The 17,211-nt window shown below is 41.7% G+C and overlaps 2 protein-coding genes across 5 annotated transcripts; one reads left to right on the top strand and one right to left on the bottom strand.

The window, feature by feature from the left end:
• Positions 1-1,297: 1,297 nt before the first annotated feature.
• LOC148884545 (uncharacterized) lies at positions 1,298-16,330 on the top strand. Of its 4 annotated transcripts, XR_016118316.1 has the most exons (10): positions 1,330-2,027; positions 2,386-2,460; positions 4,272-4,400; positions 4,508-4,679; positions 4,761-4,846; positions 6,133-6,221; positions 6,387-6,550; positions 11,550-11,604; positions 11,692-11,738; positions 14,112-16,330. XR_016118316.1 is itself a non-coding variant. In XM_089020835.1 (7 exons), exons 1-7 carry the CDS (start codon positions 1,419-1,421, stop codon positions 6,472-6,474), a joined length of 1,248 nt encoding a protein of 415 aa, XP_088876961.1. In that variant the 5' UTR covers positions 1,298-1,418; the 3' UTR covers positions 6,475-7,385. The 4 variants fall into 4 exon arrangements, 2 of the variants coding, with proteins under 2 accessions (XP_088876961.1, XP_088876959.1); XR_016118315.1 differs by lacking the exon at positions 14,112-16,330 and having other exon boundaries at positions 11,550-12,005; XM_089020835.1 differs by lacking the exons at positions 11,550-11,604; positions 11,692-11,738; positions 14,112-16,330 and having other exon boundaries at positions 1,298-2,027; positions 6,387-7,385.
• On the bottom strand, positions 7,866-16,777 carry rnf208 (ring finger protein 208). Its single transcript, XM_089020836.1, has 2 exons — positions 16,343-16,777; positions 7,866-9,772 (listed from the first exon to the last, which is right to left on the bottom strand). Exon 2 carries the CDS (start codon positions 9,126-9,128, stop codon positions 8,361-8,363), a length of 768 nt encoding a protein of 255 aa, XP_088876962.1. The 5' UTR covers positions 9,129-9,772; positions 16,343-16,777; the 3' UTR covers positions 7,866-8,360.
• Between the last annotated feature and the right edge of the window lie 434 nt (positions 16,778-17,211).

The raw sequence follows: 17,211 nt of genomic DNA, 5'->3' as shown, positions 1-17,211 counted from the left end.
TGGAATTTGTCATCTGCGAAGCATTTGTTTGAACGACAAGATAGTTAATTATGTCTGTCTGTCTCTCTCTCTCTGTCACTCTATCTATCTCTTGAGCTAGCTCGCTATCTATCTCGCTAGCTAGGTCGCTATCTAGCTCGCTACCTTGCTAGCTAGTTCGCTATTATTATTATTATATTATAGCTATCTATCTAGCTATTTAGTATTTGTGTTTGTTTATTGTTTTATTTTTGTTTATTTCTCTTTTTATAATTCTGTAATATTTAAAAATAACTACTGTACATCTTCTTTTCCTTTCGGCTTTTCCCACACAGCGAATCAGTGTCCTCCATCTTCAGAGGTTTGATTGGCATGTTTGCTTTGGCCAAGCTTTCACGTCGGATGCCCTTCCTGACACAACCCTCTGTATTTATCCGGCTTGGGACCGGCACAAGAAGAACTTATGTCCTCTTGTGGCTACATAACAAGCAACTCTATGAACTTAATAAAGATGAAGATGCTCAGTAAAATGCGACATCAAATCATGAAAAGGCATTCACGTCTTGAGAAGAAAGGTCACTAGATGATGTCAGTTGCTCAAAGTGTCATGCATTGTGAAAACCGGTATGTAAACAGTATGAGGGAAACTAGCACATTTGCTTTTCTGTAAAAGTCTTGCTCATGTGTGTGTGGGGGGGCCAGGGGGTGCTCGTATGGTTGAGGTAGACAGCTCGATCATTTCAGCACATTGCAATGTCCATTCTACACATTCCTACTGTCATACAGATCGTCACCGCTATTGTGAAATCCAGATTGAATCTCCTTTAGGCATTCAGTGACAGCAAGAATGATCGTTCAAATGAGTCACGTTGATGACCTAAGTTAGATGCTTTGTAAAAATTCCACACAATTCCCACCAGACCTATAGTTAAATAAACCAATAACAATTTATAAAAAATACATTCAACATCTGCCAAATATGTTTTGGGGGAAAAAATGGTATGCACATGCTAATTAATTTACAGAAAGTCGATTTTTGAATGAGAAGCCTGATGGTCTTTTCAGAAAAAAATAACACACAAACACACAGGATTAGATGATTTGCATACTGTCAGTCATGTGAATCATTTCTGCAGTTTTTCCTCACATGACAAAAATGGTAATTTATTGACCCTGTTGTTACATTGTGCATTTTGAAAACTGGGTCATGTCATGTCTGCCGTGTTTCACAGGTACATGTGAGTCCCAAAAGCTGCCGAGGGGGACTGGCTGCAGCAGATTCACTGTGAGAAGGCGTGGTGACAAAACGTGCGGGGGCGGGCCTGAATGGGATGTTTTGAATTGTACCTGAGCAAGTCACCTCAAGACTCTCGGAAGTGGATCCTTGCTCACGTTCTTGTTGCAGTTGGATTGTGAAGTGCCACCAAAACCAGGTTGCAATGAATCTGTACAGGAGTTTTGGGAACCTAATGGAGGCCTGGGTGGCTGAACAACATCCGGACTCCGAGTTGCTGGAGGATATTTCCAAAGATTTCCCCTTACGTTCTTCGCATTCTTATTCTGCTTTGGAGAAAAATGCACGGACAGAATCGGTGGACTCCGGAGTGGAGACAGCCAGCACTGATACTTTATTTCCCGCCTCAACATTGTCCATGGATACGGCAGAGATGGACTCCTGTGCATCCGGGTTAGGGAATGACAATCACATCCCATTTTCATCAGATGGATCTGCTTCATTGCCCCCTTATTTGTCACCCCCTGCCCTCTCCCAGCCTACAGACCTCAGAAGAGTACAGGGATCCGTAGCCTTTAACCAAAAACTCAGACAAGCTCTCCAGAGATCAGAATCCCGGCATGTTCCTGAGCCCCGCGCAATCAATCAACGTGATTATATCGCTTCTCGACGCAGAACCTCCATTCTGAGGTCGGAGAGTTTCGGCTCATGGGAGACCGCCAGGCCTTCGGTTCCAGGCTGGCAGACGTCGGGCGTGAGAAAACAAATTCTGTCTACCAGAAGAAGGATGGAACCGATGCAGTTGAAATCAGAGGTGAGTTTGGGGATTGAGATTTGGATTAGGGACGGGATGTTATGGTTGGAGGGGGTTTGGTCTGTGTATGGAGTTAGGGACTCATGTTAAATTCCGCACCAAAATGTAGGTTTTAGCTCAGGATTTTGCGCTAGTGATGCGGTTAGCTTGAAGGTTGGCAGTTGTAGGATGCCAGCAGCGGTTTGTAGATGACATAAATCCTATCGTAACATGCAGAGTCTTGTCCCCCTTGTAAAGCTAGAGAAGGTGGTCGTCTCCTCTGTACTTTCTTCCAAGCTCTATTCACATCACACGCATGTCATGATTAACTCTGCACCGCCGTCAGTGGCGGCCTGACCCAAATATCTCTCTGCTGCAGGAGATCCGAAACCAGTCCGCCTACATGACTTCGCACCCGCAGGCTGTGGAAGTAATGGAAGGGAAACTTCAGCAGGTAGTCTGGGATGTTCACTTTCCTTTTGAAGTGATTGGGAGTTAATTAATCAATCAATCATGGGCCATACTCTGTCGTCTCCCTTTGAGTCTTCATGTTCCATTGACCTTTACGTCGTCCGTCCATTTTCCGTCACGTTCGGACCTTCCTAGCTCACCCTTGATGCGCCACGGGTTAATCACAGGGGAATGTGATGCTTCGAATTGCAGTTGGATTGACAAGGCAGGTCGTCAGGGTTCCATTCCTGTTCCTGTGCCTGTGCCAGAATGCAAACTAGCACATAAGTAACACTTACATGCGAACGAAAAAGTCCAGTCATTCCAAAAGACAACATTGATGGTAATTGAGCCTGCCTTATTATGCTTCATGACTCGCCAAAGTTCCCCATCCATATGTCACCTCTTGAACTAGCTTTGTGGACCGGCGCACCGTCATGGTACTGTCCAAAACGTCTGTACTGAAGAATTCAGAATGACTTACACTGGAACACAAGAACCGAGACTCCGGTTCTTTGCAAACAATTTATATGCGCACCACAGCAGTCTATAATTTCCGCTAACGGAAAACCAGTTGTCATCTCGCTCCAATGATCCAACTTCCAAGTTAGCTATGTAAACCATCACGCTACAGATAGTTGCACAATTGCATTGCACTGCTGCAGTTTGATATCCAGTTCGGAAGATCCAAACCTGGTTTGCATGTTTTCTACACTCTTAATATCGATTTTGTCCATGTACTTCAAGTTATCAGATTTGATCACATAACTGTTAGAACTTTGGGGTTTCGTCCTTTCGCGTTAAGAGCGTTAAATGGACAAGCAAAGGCTAATATAGGTTAAACATAATAACATTTCCTCTACCGGGCAGTGTTGTCCATGGTTTCCCATACTTGTTTGCAATGATAGTTTATTAGGATTGCAAATAAGAAACCAAAATCAACCTTTTATTCAGTTTCCTTTAGCTGTAGGGTTTAATTATAATCCTGTGTCACCTCCTGAACGGCACAATTAATCGCACTGTTTATTCACAACGCCCTTTCGAGACCGCCTTTGTTCTCAAGCATTCACTTGATGAATCTGCAAGTTCAGAAGCAAGTGCCTGAGCTCTTAACAGCACTGCACAAGTTAGTTTCCAGTCATTTACAAACTCCAATTATATGTAATTAAATCGTTCTTGTTGTTGAGTTGAAACACTCTAGCAGGTACATCGAGATTTTGAAAGGGGGGCGGGGGAGCGTGATGCTATCAGTCAGGCTAAACAGGTTACAAATAACATTGCATGTTTCTTGTCAGAATGGCAGAGAAAGTAATGAACACCATCGGATATCTTTGAAATGTAGTTCTGAGAAGAGGACTCAAGCCCAAGAACATTTAAATTGTACCCATAGGGCATTTCTCAAATTAATAAATGTGAAAGAGCTCAACTCAGACGTAAAAAAAATAAATGCAAATGGTATGTTCTACATGTTCTGTTCCCAATGTACATTAGTCACTTATAACTAATAATTAATCTGTGACTACAGCGAAACCTTACATTGGCCACAAGTCGCTTTCTGTATGACACACAATCAGTTGTATTGTATTGTATTGTGTCAACTAAAAATATATGAACACCAATATCAAAACGTTTTCATTTTAGGAATATTTGTAAATATTCTTCTAATGTATTTTTCTTTTGGGTGAGTGTCAGGGCAGTGCTAAGTTCACAAATTTGGTGCTAGCTTTGAAATGCGAATGCTAATCAACAATGAGTTTTTCATCGTTTTTCTTTCATTTGTTTGTTAGTTGTAACTGAACTTGTGCTGCATTTTAGGGAACCCCTGAAGTGTTCTCCACAGGCCTGAGTCCAGGGCTAAGGTACTTGGAGCAGGTATGCCAAAAATGGGAGGACGTCGCCAAGCAGCAGCTTGTCAATGGTGGCAACAATATGGACAGGGCTCAGGTAATCACACACAAATACACATTAATACAACACTGCATTTTTTTCAAGTTTTTTTCACATGGATCTTATCCCGATTACTAATTACATCACGCCCATCCTCTTGTCAGGCTTCCAGCAGCTTTCAATCATTAGAGCCGTCTCAGCCTCTGACATTTTCCAGCGCACGGCTGGAGAGCCATTCCGATAAGGACAAACATCTCAAGGAACTTCCGGAATATTTTCGACAGAGATCAGCTTCAGAAACGACCACGTCATCAACACAGCCACGCAACTTTTCGGGTTGGTGTGAAATATTCCATAACAAAAAAAAATGGACGTGGGTCATTCTTGATTTGTTTTTTTTTTTTTTTATTTTGTAAGCAGGAAAGTTGAAGCTAGGCTCCAGAGGACAGCAGTTCATCACACTCAATCTATTGGATAAGGAGGCCCAGGGGAATAAAATACAGGTACAATTTGTGTATTGCTATTGTTTATTAGTTATCATCAGTAGTCGTATTGTATTATGTTGATTAACATATGCTAATAACAATCATATTAATAACAGTAAATTTTGATTGTCGTATTCTAATAACAAGAACTTGTCGTTGTCACCACTTGCCACTACTACTACTACTACTACTACTACTGCTACTACGACTACTACTACTACTGCTACGGCTACTACTGCTACTACTACTGCTACTAATAATGCTACTACTACTGCTACTAATAATAATGCTACGACTACTGCTACTACTAAAAACGCTACTACTACTCCTACTACTAATAATGCTACGACTACTGCTACTACTATTACTACTACTGCTACTACTACCACCACTACTACTACTATTACTACTACTACTTCTACTACGACAACAACCACGACTTGTACTACCAACAAAAATATAAAAAATAATTTGTCATAAATTAGTCTATTTCCTTTAAATTCACATTGATTATATTGCTAACAATATTACTTGAAGAAATTATATTATTTTGTTGTTTATGTTGATTAATTTATTTGATTATTTATGGTATGATTAATTAATTCAGTGCCATTCCCATATTTATTCGGGAATTGAAAAGTGTGATGTGGAGCGCCATTCCTGAATTAGTTCGGGTTTTCGTTTTTCTTGCGAGGGGGGTGCCGATAAAGGGCTGGTCAGACCTCTGGCAATGTTTTTTCGCTTCCACGAGGGGGCAGCATTTACCTTTGTTCATATTAGCTCTTTGTTACAGTTTCAGCAATTGTTAAACCGTTATATAAAACAATATGTATGTATTGCATTGTATTGCATTTTGTACAGCCACCCCCATTTCAAGCTCAGATAACTCCAGACCCATATAACTTAGGAATTAACTCTTTTTTTCTGATGAAAGAAGAAAGTCTAAGATTTCTAACGCTTTATTGAATGTTTATGGAATCTTAAAACTGAATATTCTGTGGGTCCTGCAATTTGAATGAAAATGACAAAAACCCTGGCACTGGAGTGGACACAATTTTTTGCACATCGTCAGTGAATGAGTTAGTTTAAATATTTCATTGCATGAATCACTATATCTGTCAAATTAATATGAATTTCAAAGTCCTGGGAGAATATTTAGAATTTGCCTCACTAAAGTTGGTGATAAATATGTTGTGCATTTTTATGGTAATGGTGCATATATCAAGCCTTATTATTAATGTTTTGTGCTTTATTTTTATTGAGTTGACCTCTCTCTCTTTCGCTCTCTCTCAAACTCAACAAAGGACGACTTCACACCTGTAAGCACCAAGAACAGGAAGATCAAGTTGTTGTCACTGAAGAGAAATGAACCCAGTCTTCAAAATACAAATAGGTGAGCTTGAACATGGTTGACCAAATCAGCTGTTAGCGTGCCAGCGCCATATGGTGCACGGCGGCGCAAGGCTGCTCCAACTTGACATTTGGCCACCCTACCGACTGCTTCCTGTTGTCTCCCCGCCACTCTGTTCAACGTGCTCTTGTTGTTGTTGTTTTCCAGCCAACCGATGCAGTTTGAAAGAAATGCCGCCCGGCGACAACTAAGTCAATTGTTCAGAAAGAGGTGGAAAACTCTTTCTGAACAATAGAGCGCACAAACTGATGAACGCGATGATACGGCAGGAAGACTAACAATACATTTAGCTGTAGGCATCTGAAAAGAATGTAAGTTATTATAAATATACAAATTTGTCAGTATTTTTTATCTGTAGTGTGCAATAGCTTTCACTACAAATATTATCTCATTGTACTGTGTAGATACTTGTAAAAAAATAAATAATAATATTTACAGAATATACTACAAGGGATACTATAATACCTGCTCAGTTAGAATAACCTATTGTCAATAAATGTTTTGGTGCCTGTCATTAAATCATGTGCAATTATGATTATTTAAAGGGGAAGTCAAGGCAAATATTTTCTTGACCATATGTTCCTTGCACCCTCGCTAGTCTAAACATTCTGATTAATATTATGTTCGTGGAATATAAAATTAAGCAGGGAAATACTGTACATCCATTTTTGGCCATTTCACAAGGCGGCCATTTTGACACTCGCTGTCGACTGAAAATGACATCAGCTCGTGAATGTCACATGACCGAAATCAGAAATGAGGTAAGTGGCAAAATGGCCGCCACCTCTTGGGATGTATAAAACAGGTATTTTTTTTCCCTCATTTATCAATTTAATTCATCACAATACCATGTTTGGAACAGAGTAACATACAGTCCACTCACTTCCTACATCAGAGATTTTGCCACCATAATGATAATCATTTATTTTACTCATGCTAGTAATAATAATAATAATAATTGTAATTTATTGACTACAATTACTACTACGACTACTTATCTTTCGGCTTTTCCCTTCAAGAGGTCGCCACAGCGAATCAGTGTACTCCATCTTCAGAGGTTTGATTCGCATGTTACTACTACGACTACTCCTACTAATAATACTATAAATATAATAATGATTATCATATCTTTTACTACTTCCACTACTACTACTAATAATAATAATGATAATAAAAATCATAATAATAATCATAATAATAGTAATTAATTGTAATAATAATATCAATATACTACTATTAGTACTACTACTAATAATAATTGTTGTAAATATTTTAATAAATGTTACTATTATTAATAATACGCTGGCCCGTTTGGCTGCCGCTGCTCACCCGCAGAAAAAATATCCTGTGGCTGTAAAGTGTCCTTGAGAGTTTTGAAAGGTGCTTACAAATGAAATGTATTATTATTATTATTATTATTATTATTATTAGGTATTCTATTTCAACCTGGCGGCAGAATCTCTGAAGTAGGGCATGAATGGACTGTGTAAAAATATAATAATAATAATAATTTTAAATATTATTATTGACTAATACTACTACTACTACTACTAATAATAATAATAATAATAATAATATGATGATGATTATTATTATTACTATGATTGTCACTCTACGCCGCTGACATCGATAGATGAATACACACAAACATGCTGTATAGTATAAAAGCTATAGAAACCACTGTCCTGGTGGTTAAAAGATATCCCTCAATGACAAGAGTTTTGTCATGAATTTAATCTTTATTCACCTTTGAATGGATGGAGTGGTGAGTTGGGGGAGGTCGAGTACCCCCGACCTCCCCTGGCATTCCCATGAATAGAGATGACAAACACATCAAACCAAACAAGAGAGGGTGAACAGGATTCCAGTCCATACATAAAATACATATATTAACTATTTATCGTACCATCTTCAACCAGGAGTCCCACACAGTATCCATCTGTGCTATTAAATATATAGAGATAAATCATCTGTGGAGGGAATATTGACTGTGTGTGTGTGTGTGTGTGTGTGTGTGTGTGTGTGTGTGTGTGTGTGTGTGTGTGTGTGTGTGCGTAAGGGAGAGAGCTTATAGTTGACAAAGGTGTGGCTGAGCAGCGTTACGTGGCGCCGGCGTTTTGTCTACATGATGCCGCAGGAGGACAGCGGGTTGGCGATGTGGCAGGTGCAGGCCGACTGGCAGTACTGGCGCACAGTCTGGTAGCAGCTGCGGTCGGCGTCCCCGCCCCACTGAACGGGACCGTTGGGGTTGGCGGGAAGCCGGCTCAGGATGCTGGTGTTGATGGCGAGCGCCGCCAGGCCGTAATCGGTAAACAGAACGGTCTCGCGGCGACAGGTGGGGCAGGAGATGAACTTGTACTTGGGGCACGACTCGTAAAGGATCTGCAGGCACTCCTCGCACACGGAGTGCAGGCAGGACAAGATGCGAGGTCGCTTGCCGGCGAAGTTGTAGGTGTGGCCGCAGGTGGGGCAGTCCAAGGGTTCGCAGGGCACGGGGGGCCCCGAAGAGGACGACGACGACGTGGAGGAGGAGCGCAGCACGTACTGATTGACGATGACGTCCTCCATCTTGTAGTGGAACTGGTGGTAGCAGATTTCATTGGCACTGGTTTTGCGCTGCGCTAAGAAGCTCTGCTCCCTGCGGATAACGGGGGTCTGCGGCGACGGCATGGGCCTGGGGGTCGCCACCGTTACGTCCAGCGTCAGGTCGCTGCAGGCTTGGTTGACGATGATCTCCCCCTCGCCGCCGCCGTTCCACGCCACCCTGGGGGCCGGAGCGAAACGAGGCCGGGTGACGGGCACCGTGCACTCTCTGGGGAACTTCTCCGACTGGATGATCTTGACCGTGTCCATCGGGATGGTGACGGGCTGACGCCTGAGGCAAGACATTTGGATTTCGGGGGAGGACGCAAAGAGGCTCGAAAGGGGAGTGGACACCCTTCGCCTGGTTCTAGGCAAGAGAACTCTGCAGCGTTGCGATGTTAAAGTCAGCCATTAGAGGGCACGTGTGGACGAAGCACTGCCTCCATGTTGCTTTGAGAGACCCCACCCGTGGCCCAAATCAAGGCTCCCGTCAGCCTGAATCCTTGGGAGGGCTCGCTGGGTTGAAGAGTTGAGCCAGAGCACCTTAAATCAAAGCTTAAGAAGAAACAGTCCAGCTTTCTTGACCGGTGTTGGCACCTTAGCTTTTAAAATAACATCACCTTCACACAGTTAGCACCATGCGTTAGCATTAGATAAACATACGCGACGGGTTGTTGGTTGGTTGCGTTCACAGGGCGGAATGATTCCAATTCCAAAATATCTCCGAGTGCTTTCGGTGTCGGGCCAAGTGAAACGTTACATCGTGCTCTGCTCAATTCACTCGGCAGACTCCCGTCTTTGTTGACAAGATGGCGGCTGACTATTTAAGGGAAGGCGTCCTTTGAGATTGCGCCTGGGTGAGGTGATAATAGTCTAAAAATGTGAGATTCTGTCGGTCTCCCTTTCTAGGCGGTGAGAAAGCATCTTCCTGATAGCTTTGGCGTGTCTCCCTATGAAAACAGAACACAGGAAACATTTCATTTGGGTGGGAAATTGAAACGAGTGCTCAAGTTGACCTGGTATATGTCAGAGATGTTAGATCAGACACTCTGGACAAAGACTCGAACCCAGAAAGATTGCCTTTACTGCCGGCAGGAGACGTAGCCATTCGTGACAGACGCCTGCATTTTCCAGCCCTTTGCCATGCTATTTATTGAGAGTATATGCAAATTTAAGTGATACATTAGTAAAACATTGTTTTCTTGACTAGAATAACACACCCCTGGGCATTCTAAGCGCGAACAGCTGGAAGCAATAAAACATTGTCTCTTCCACGAATTGATAAATGTGTAACCTGGCTAATGAGCTCTTCCTGTGAAGGAGTTTCGAGTTGTAAATTGCTTCGGTGATAGAGTTTCCCAAGTCCTAAATTCTGTCCAAGGCCATATCTCCTAGATGAAGATGACAGTTTAACTTGCTGTCTGTTGACCTCAGATTGACCCCAGGTTGTCTGTGCTTCAATTGTGTATTCGAGTCACACATGTTGACTAAGCATATAACAGCTTGAAACTTTTAAATGTGATAACTTCTTTTTATCCATCAGTACGTAACCAACATTTTAAAAGCAAATGATTCTGTATCTGTCAAAAAAATGTTCGCTATGCATGGGACAGTCACGTTTGTCATCGAGGACAGGATATGAGTGACACCGTGACATAGCAATTTATTGTGCTTTATGTAGTATTGTGAAACCGGGCGAGTGTTGATCTGGTGACTGATAGAGTGCTTAGAAACCAACAGTGACAAAACAAGTTTCTTCTTGCTCCAGGGCAGAGGATTTTTGTGACTTAATTCAAGAAACTGATTTGGCTTTGCAGTTTCATCCCGCATCTCGTTTTCACTATATTCAATTCCATTGTCAATTCAATTTTGGGATGCATGTTTCAATGTGGACCTGTCGTGGCTTGGAATTGAAGCGGATTTACATGGTACAGGAGATGTGAGACGATCTCTTTTCGTCAATGGATGCTACAGCTTCGTGTTTGCTTTCAACATTTAGCTTGTAGCAAACGTGCACATTTCACCATGACGTGCACAATCCACTGGTGAAAAGGATGCTATGATCCGCTCCTTTTTCATCTAGAACTGCTTCATGTCACAAAGAGGGTACAGCAAGTGCTGAAGATTAAATAAATGTATGTGTCTTTGTGTTGTCATATTTGTATTTAGTGTTTTTGTTTCTTTGACATCAAGATCGCACCGCGCTGATGCATCTCCTGTATTTTGTTTTTCTACTTCTTTCTTTCCTTTCCTTTCCTTTCCTTTCCTTTCCTTTCCTTTCCTTTTTTCCTTTCCTTTTCCTTTCATCACTTTGCTGCTGTGAAATGTAAATTTCTCAACTGCGAGACAAATAAAGGCTCATCCAATCTAAATGAACCAAAACACATGTTGAAGACAGCTAAAATTAAAATAAAAAAAGCAAATGTGAAACACAGAATAGCCCGCTGAAATTTATTTAAATTAATTCCTGTTATATGTAAAGAACGTCATCCAAGGTTGCCCCCCCCCCCCCCCTACATTTTTAACACACCAAATCTGGCCCCCTTTGCAAAACAAATTGGACACCTGTGCCTTGTCATTTCCAGTGTTGCAAAATTCAGGGTACTGGAAACTGCATTTAGTATGGAGTCCTCCATTTTATCCACACTGTTTCACGATATTGACTTCCCCGTTAAAGGCAGCATCGCTACAGCTCGTGTAAAGTATAAACCGATGTCATCCCAAAAGCAGGTGACCGTGACGGATACTCTTGCTCCGTTCCCTCTACACATCAAGCACGTAGGTGAGCCTTTTATTTATTTATTTTTTCTTGAACAAAGAGAAAATGAAGAGGCAGGACAACACATTGGTTCTTTATTTTTATGCACAGTGTCGATTCACTGGGAGGAAATAAAACGGGCAGGGATGACCTACATGGTGAGTGAAGAAGAAGGAAAACAGCGGCACAGCACAGCCGGCTTCTATTTCTGGTTTGTGTATGCATGCACACATTAGCGCTTCCTGCGCCCCTCCCGTGCACATCCTCTACTGACTTGGCTTTCACATGATGCCGCGGCCATATTAGACTCACGTGTGTCTCCTCATAATGCATCTGTTTGTACTAGTGATGGGAATTCCAGCTCTTTTCAGAGAGCCGGTTCTTTTGGCTCGGCTCACTAAAAAGATCCGGCTCTTATGGCTCCCAAATGGCTCCTCAGTTTGTTTTTGTTTTTGTTTTTTTTTGTTGCTTAAATTAACTAACTACCAAAAATCATGTAAAATTATGTGAAAAACGAATTACTCATGTAAAAAATAGACTATATCAAATATTTTTTATTTATATGGCTTGATTTATATGTGCACAGAGAGCATCCACTAACTTTGACTTTCCCTGTGGTTACTCTGGTCTGATGATCAGCTGTCACAAATTTGCTTTTCATATTAATAATTCAATCATACCAACTAGTAAAAAATATAAAAATTGAATAATAATAATGTGATAACATTTGTCCACCTGTCTACCCTAACGTAGCACATTTATTATACATAAAATAAGGTATATTTTGTTTAGTTTTCAGGCGTATTTAGTAGAAAATTATGTTTTATAGGGACCTGGAAACGGATTATTCTCATTTTTAATGGTTTCCTATGGGAAATTAATGTTTGGAAGACACACTTTTTGCCTTACACACTTTCTGGGAACCAATTAAGTTCTTAAACTGAGGTATCACTGTAGCTAGTTTCCAAATTTGAAGTAAAAATAATGACTGTTATTGTGGTTTACAAGCGTCATTGAACTTGACATGCTTGATTTGCTTTCACGGGCCGAATAAAATGATGTGGTGGGCCAGATTTGGGCCCTGGGCCTTGCCTTTTACACCAGTGAGTTTTATGTTTCGATATCGACCCCCTTTGTGATGAATGTGCATGTTCCGTTCTTTGTACTGAGCAGCCAGGTCGGAACAGTGTGTAACGCTGTTCCGTGTCAGATGAGTTAGTTGTCATTGTGCGAGAAAGTTCACCTTTCTTTGATTTACACTGCTGAGTTCATGTTTTATTTATTTATTTTGTTTTCAAGTAGCGTACACTTGTCACCCATTGCCTTTTGTTGTCTTTTTTTCCTTATAAATCACAATTACAAATAACTATTTTTGTTTTTTTGTCCATTTATATAGAATAGGCGTTCCCCATACATCAGTGGTTCCCAAAGTTTTCACACAAAAGACAATATTTTGCTTTGTACATCCCATAGAAAATGATTCCAAGACACTCTAGCATTCCACACATTTTTAACATGAACTCATTCACTTCCAGACGATGTGCAAAAATGCGTCCACTCCAGTGCCAGTTTTTCTTTTTTGTCATTTCCACTCAAATTGCAGTACCCACAGAATGTTGAGTTTTAGGACTACATAAACATTCAATGTAGCGTAAGAAACCTTAGATTTTCTTCATTAATGAGAGAGTTAATTCCTAAATTATATGGGTCTGGAGTTATCTGAGCTTAAAATGGCTGTACAAAAGGCAAGTGCTCCCCCTAAGGGGAGAAAAATATTACCAGAGGTCTGACCAGTGCTTTAGCTTACTATCTATTTAAGTAACTTCCGGGTTGAATGAACGCTGTGTGGCTGCCGCTGCTCACCCACAGAAAAAAACTTATCCTGTGACTGTAAAGTGACCTTGAGAGTTTTGAAAGGCGCTTATAAATGACAAGTATTATTTATTATTATTATTATTATTATTATTATTATTATTATTATTATTATTATTGTTAGAAGTTAAATACAACTTATTTGTACTGTTGCACTTTGAAAATTATTGCCATACTAACTTGATGGAAATGGATTCAGAGATTCGGTCCAGAATGAATGATGAATTGTACCGATGCCTCTTGCAATGTTTTTCTCTCCCACAAGGAGGCAGCATTTGCCTTTTGTACAGCCGCCCCCATTTCAAGATCAGATAACTCCAGACCCATATAACTTAGGAATTAACTTTTTTCAGATAAAAGAACAGAGTCAAAGGTTTATAACGTATTGAATGGTTTTTTTGTCCTTAAACTCCATATTCAGTGCGTCCTGGAACTTGAGTGAAAATGACAACAACCCTGGCACTGGAATGGACACATTTTCACACATCATCTGGCAGTGAATAAGTTAAACATAGAAAGTAATGGTTTATTTTATTTTATTTTATTTTATTGCTGGCTATAAACGGCACGTTTACAATCACCTATCAGAGTTCAAACGCTAGCAGTCTTTGAGCCCGGATGAGACAAAGCGTCTAAAATTATCCCTCTCTGATTTATAGATGACACAACACAAGACAGGACGAAAAGAGACCTCCTCTTCCTCCTGCCGACGGCCATCCGCCTTTGGCGCAGCCACCGCGCTAATCAATGCTAGCCCTCTGCTGTTATGTAAGAAGCTCATCCCAGCCGCGACCTCTCCCAATGCAAAAAGTGCAAACGGCTGCAAGATTTTCCCGCAGTTATCCCGATGGTGTCTCGGCGACCTCCGATAGCAGTGCGTGCGCGAGGCCGCTATGCAGCGAATGAAATCAAGGTCGGTATCATCGGATCTGTTGCTAGTCAGAGCAAACATTTGCATACTTGGATAGAAAAGTCGCCGCTTAGAATTGAAGCGAATTAACATGAGACAGGAGAAATGAATCTTTTTTTCTTCATCAGTGGACGCAACTTAACTTAAAGCCATCGTGTGGAACATCATGCATTTCTTGAGCATGATGTCTCCGATCCACTGGTGAAAAGGCACTTAAATTCTCATCTCTTTCGTCTAGAACTGCTTCAAACAACAAAAGCATCTCCCGGTTACAATTCAATGGCTATCCATGTCCTATTTTATATTTTATGACCTTATTTTGTTATTTTATGCCAACTGTTCATTTAATGGCTTTGCGACAGCTGCACCGATGCATCGATGAAAAGGTTTCTTCAGCCGTCACCTGTACTTCTTTGAAGGTGCCGGATGTTTCACACCACATCTGAAGAGCTTCGTCAGCGAACTAAAGTTGTGCTGGTAACTATCTAGCTAGCGATCTAGCTGGCTACCTAGCTATCTATCTATTTGCTATCTATGAGCTAGGCTGCTTGCTATCTATCTATCTATATATTTGCTATCTATAAGCTAGCTAGCTATGTATCTATTAGTTATCTATTAGCTAGCTAGCTAACTTTCCATCTATTTGAGTTATTCCGGGTTGAGTGAACCTTTTCATCGATGGACCACTCCTGTACGACAGACGTACAGCTGTTGGGAAAGCGCTTGATAAATAAAGATGCATTTTATTGTATTGGAACACCTCGTCAAACGTTGTTGATCAAAACATTGCAGTCGTCTTCAAACATTTGCTATCAAATAGCATTTTTTTTTTTTTACCTGGTTCTCTTATTCCAGGAGAAGGAGTGTAAATATTCTGAATGAGTCATCAGGCTGTCTCCATTTTGACCCCCGTCTCTCTCTCTCTCTTTTCTCCTCCCTCCCTCCTTCGTCTTCTTCTCTCAATGAAAACCTGTCTTTCCGCCACATCTGTCTCATCGTACGAGTTAGAGACCGCCGCACGCCTTCGCCATGGCGATGGCGTGCATTCCGCTGTCAGCTATGTTGAGCCAATTCTCCACATTCTTACCCCGACTGGTTAAAAAAAAATACAAATAAATAAATAAAGCAGCGCGGGGAGGGAATTATGTTGTATTTTGATTACATAACACGCGGTGACCTTGTGAGCAAATCCTCCGCTTTTACACAGCGAAGATAATGTAGTTGCTCACTTGAACGTCCATTTTTTTGAAACCGTTCTTTCCTCCCACCATCCATGGTTGATTTCGGCCATTTTGAAACTCATTCCCGTTAAGTGCTCTTCGCCGTTCCTGTCGCTGCCACGGTAACAACATGGCAAGAGGTGCACGCAGGCAGAAAAAGTGACAAAGCAATAAGCGTCACCTGCTGCTTCATCACGGATGATTGATGAGTTTCCGCATAATGGCGACGCCGGCTCGATGGATTAAGGGTGATTGATTTTTGTATTTATATTTATATTTTTTTTTTAGTTCAAAAGCTATTGTTGATGCGCATGATATTTAAAATGGTTAACTGGTTAACCTGGTTATGCAATGGCAACATTTCTATCTGCAATTTGGACATGTCAAGATAACACACACACACACACACACACACACACACACACACACACACACACGCATACACACACACACGCATACACACACACACACACACACACGGTCCAAAAAGTCTGCCAAATGTCAAGCATACTCAAGATCTCCAACTCCCACAACAAGGAGTGGGTAAGCTGCCGCCTGTGGGCTACACAGAGTCAATAATGGCATTTCAAACACCCCAACTTAGTTCATACACATTTCTTTTAAATAACTGGCCCTGGGATGGCGAATGACAATCATGCATATGCGATGATGCAACAGCACCGTAAGCCTCCCCGCACCTCCTCTAGATCTCGATTGCTTCTAGCTTGTAAACAAACGGGCAAAATGGCATCATCCTCACCTTAAACCTCGATGGGGTTTTTATTCAGCAAGCAGGACGGGCAAAGTGGCGGCGTTTGTTTCCTGATTGGATGAGATGTGAAAGATGGAAGAGGCAAGGTGGAGGCACGTCCACATCTTTCTTCTTTTGTCCTTCACGCCGTCGCTTTGCCTCTTTTTTTTTGGGGGGGGGGGGGGGTCGGAACGTCTCTCTCAAGATGCCTCCATCTTTTCTCTCTCTGTTGTCGCTTTAAGTCCTCCCTGGGGTTTGAATCAAGACAAATTGCTTTCCTTTTCGTGTAGCTCTTGTCAGCCGCGCTTTATAACAGCACCTACTCTTCCTCCTTCTTGTCCTCCTCCGTCGATTCCAGGCGAGCGCACCTCACTGCTGCACATGCGCACTCTCTTCACTTTGCCTTTTTTGTTTCTCTCCCTCTCTCTCTCACTCTCTCTCTCTCTCTCTCTCTCTCTCTCTCTCTCTCTCTCTCTCTCTCTCTCTCTCTCTCTCTCTCTCTCTCTCTCTCTCTCTCTCTCTCTCTCTCTCTCTCTCTCTCTCTCTCTCTCTCTCTCTCTCTCTCTCGCCCGCTATCTCTCCATCACACACTCCCTCCCATTCCCTCTCCGCAGCCACACACTGCAGTGTTTCTACAAGCGGTGGCGGCGCGCTTGCCAGAGGAAATATTTCAGCCAATCAGAACCATAAAAAGCCAGCCCTTCACCCCACCGTCACCCACCCTCCTTCCTTAACTAATGACAGTGTATATACGTATATATATATACACGCATAGACAAGTATTGAGACACACACACGGGAAGCTGGCGCACATGCAGATCTAATCTCCAGAGTGCTGAGAGAAAGGAAATGAAGCATAAATTCAGGAACAAATTATG

The sequence above is a fragment of the Hippocampus bargibanti genome, linkage group LG18, assembly GCF_051943395.1.
Source record: "Hippocampus bargibanti isolate YZ-2025 linkage group LG18, ASM5194339v1, whole genome shotgun sequence".
Classification (NCBI taxonomy): domain Eukaryota; kingdom Metazoa; phylum Chordata; class Actinopteri; order Syngnathiformes; family Syngnathidae; genus Hippocampus; species Hippocampus bargibanti.
The sequence above is the reverse complement of the archived record's forward strand: the minus strand, read 5'-3'. Positions and strand labels throughout refer to the sequence as shown.

Coding starts and splice junctions, on each gene's coding strand:
- rnf208 (XM_089020836.1), bottom strand. CDS start 9,128: ATGTCTTGCCTCAGGCGTCAGCCCGTCACCATCCCGATGGACACGGTC.
- LOC148884545 (XM_089020835.1), top strand. CDS start 1,419: ATGAATCTGTACAGGAGTTTTGGGAACCTAATGGAGGCCTGGGTGGCT. Junction 2,461..4,271: donor TGGAAGGGAAACTTCAGCAG/GTAGTCTGGGAT, acceptor GCTGCATTTTAG/GGAACCCCTGAAGTGTTCTC. Junction 4,401..4,507: donor ACAATATGGACAGGGCTCAG/GTAATCACACAC, acceptor TCCTCTTGTCAG/GCTTCCAGCAGCTTTCAATC.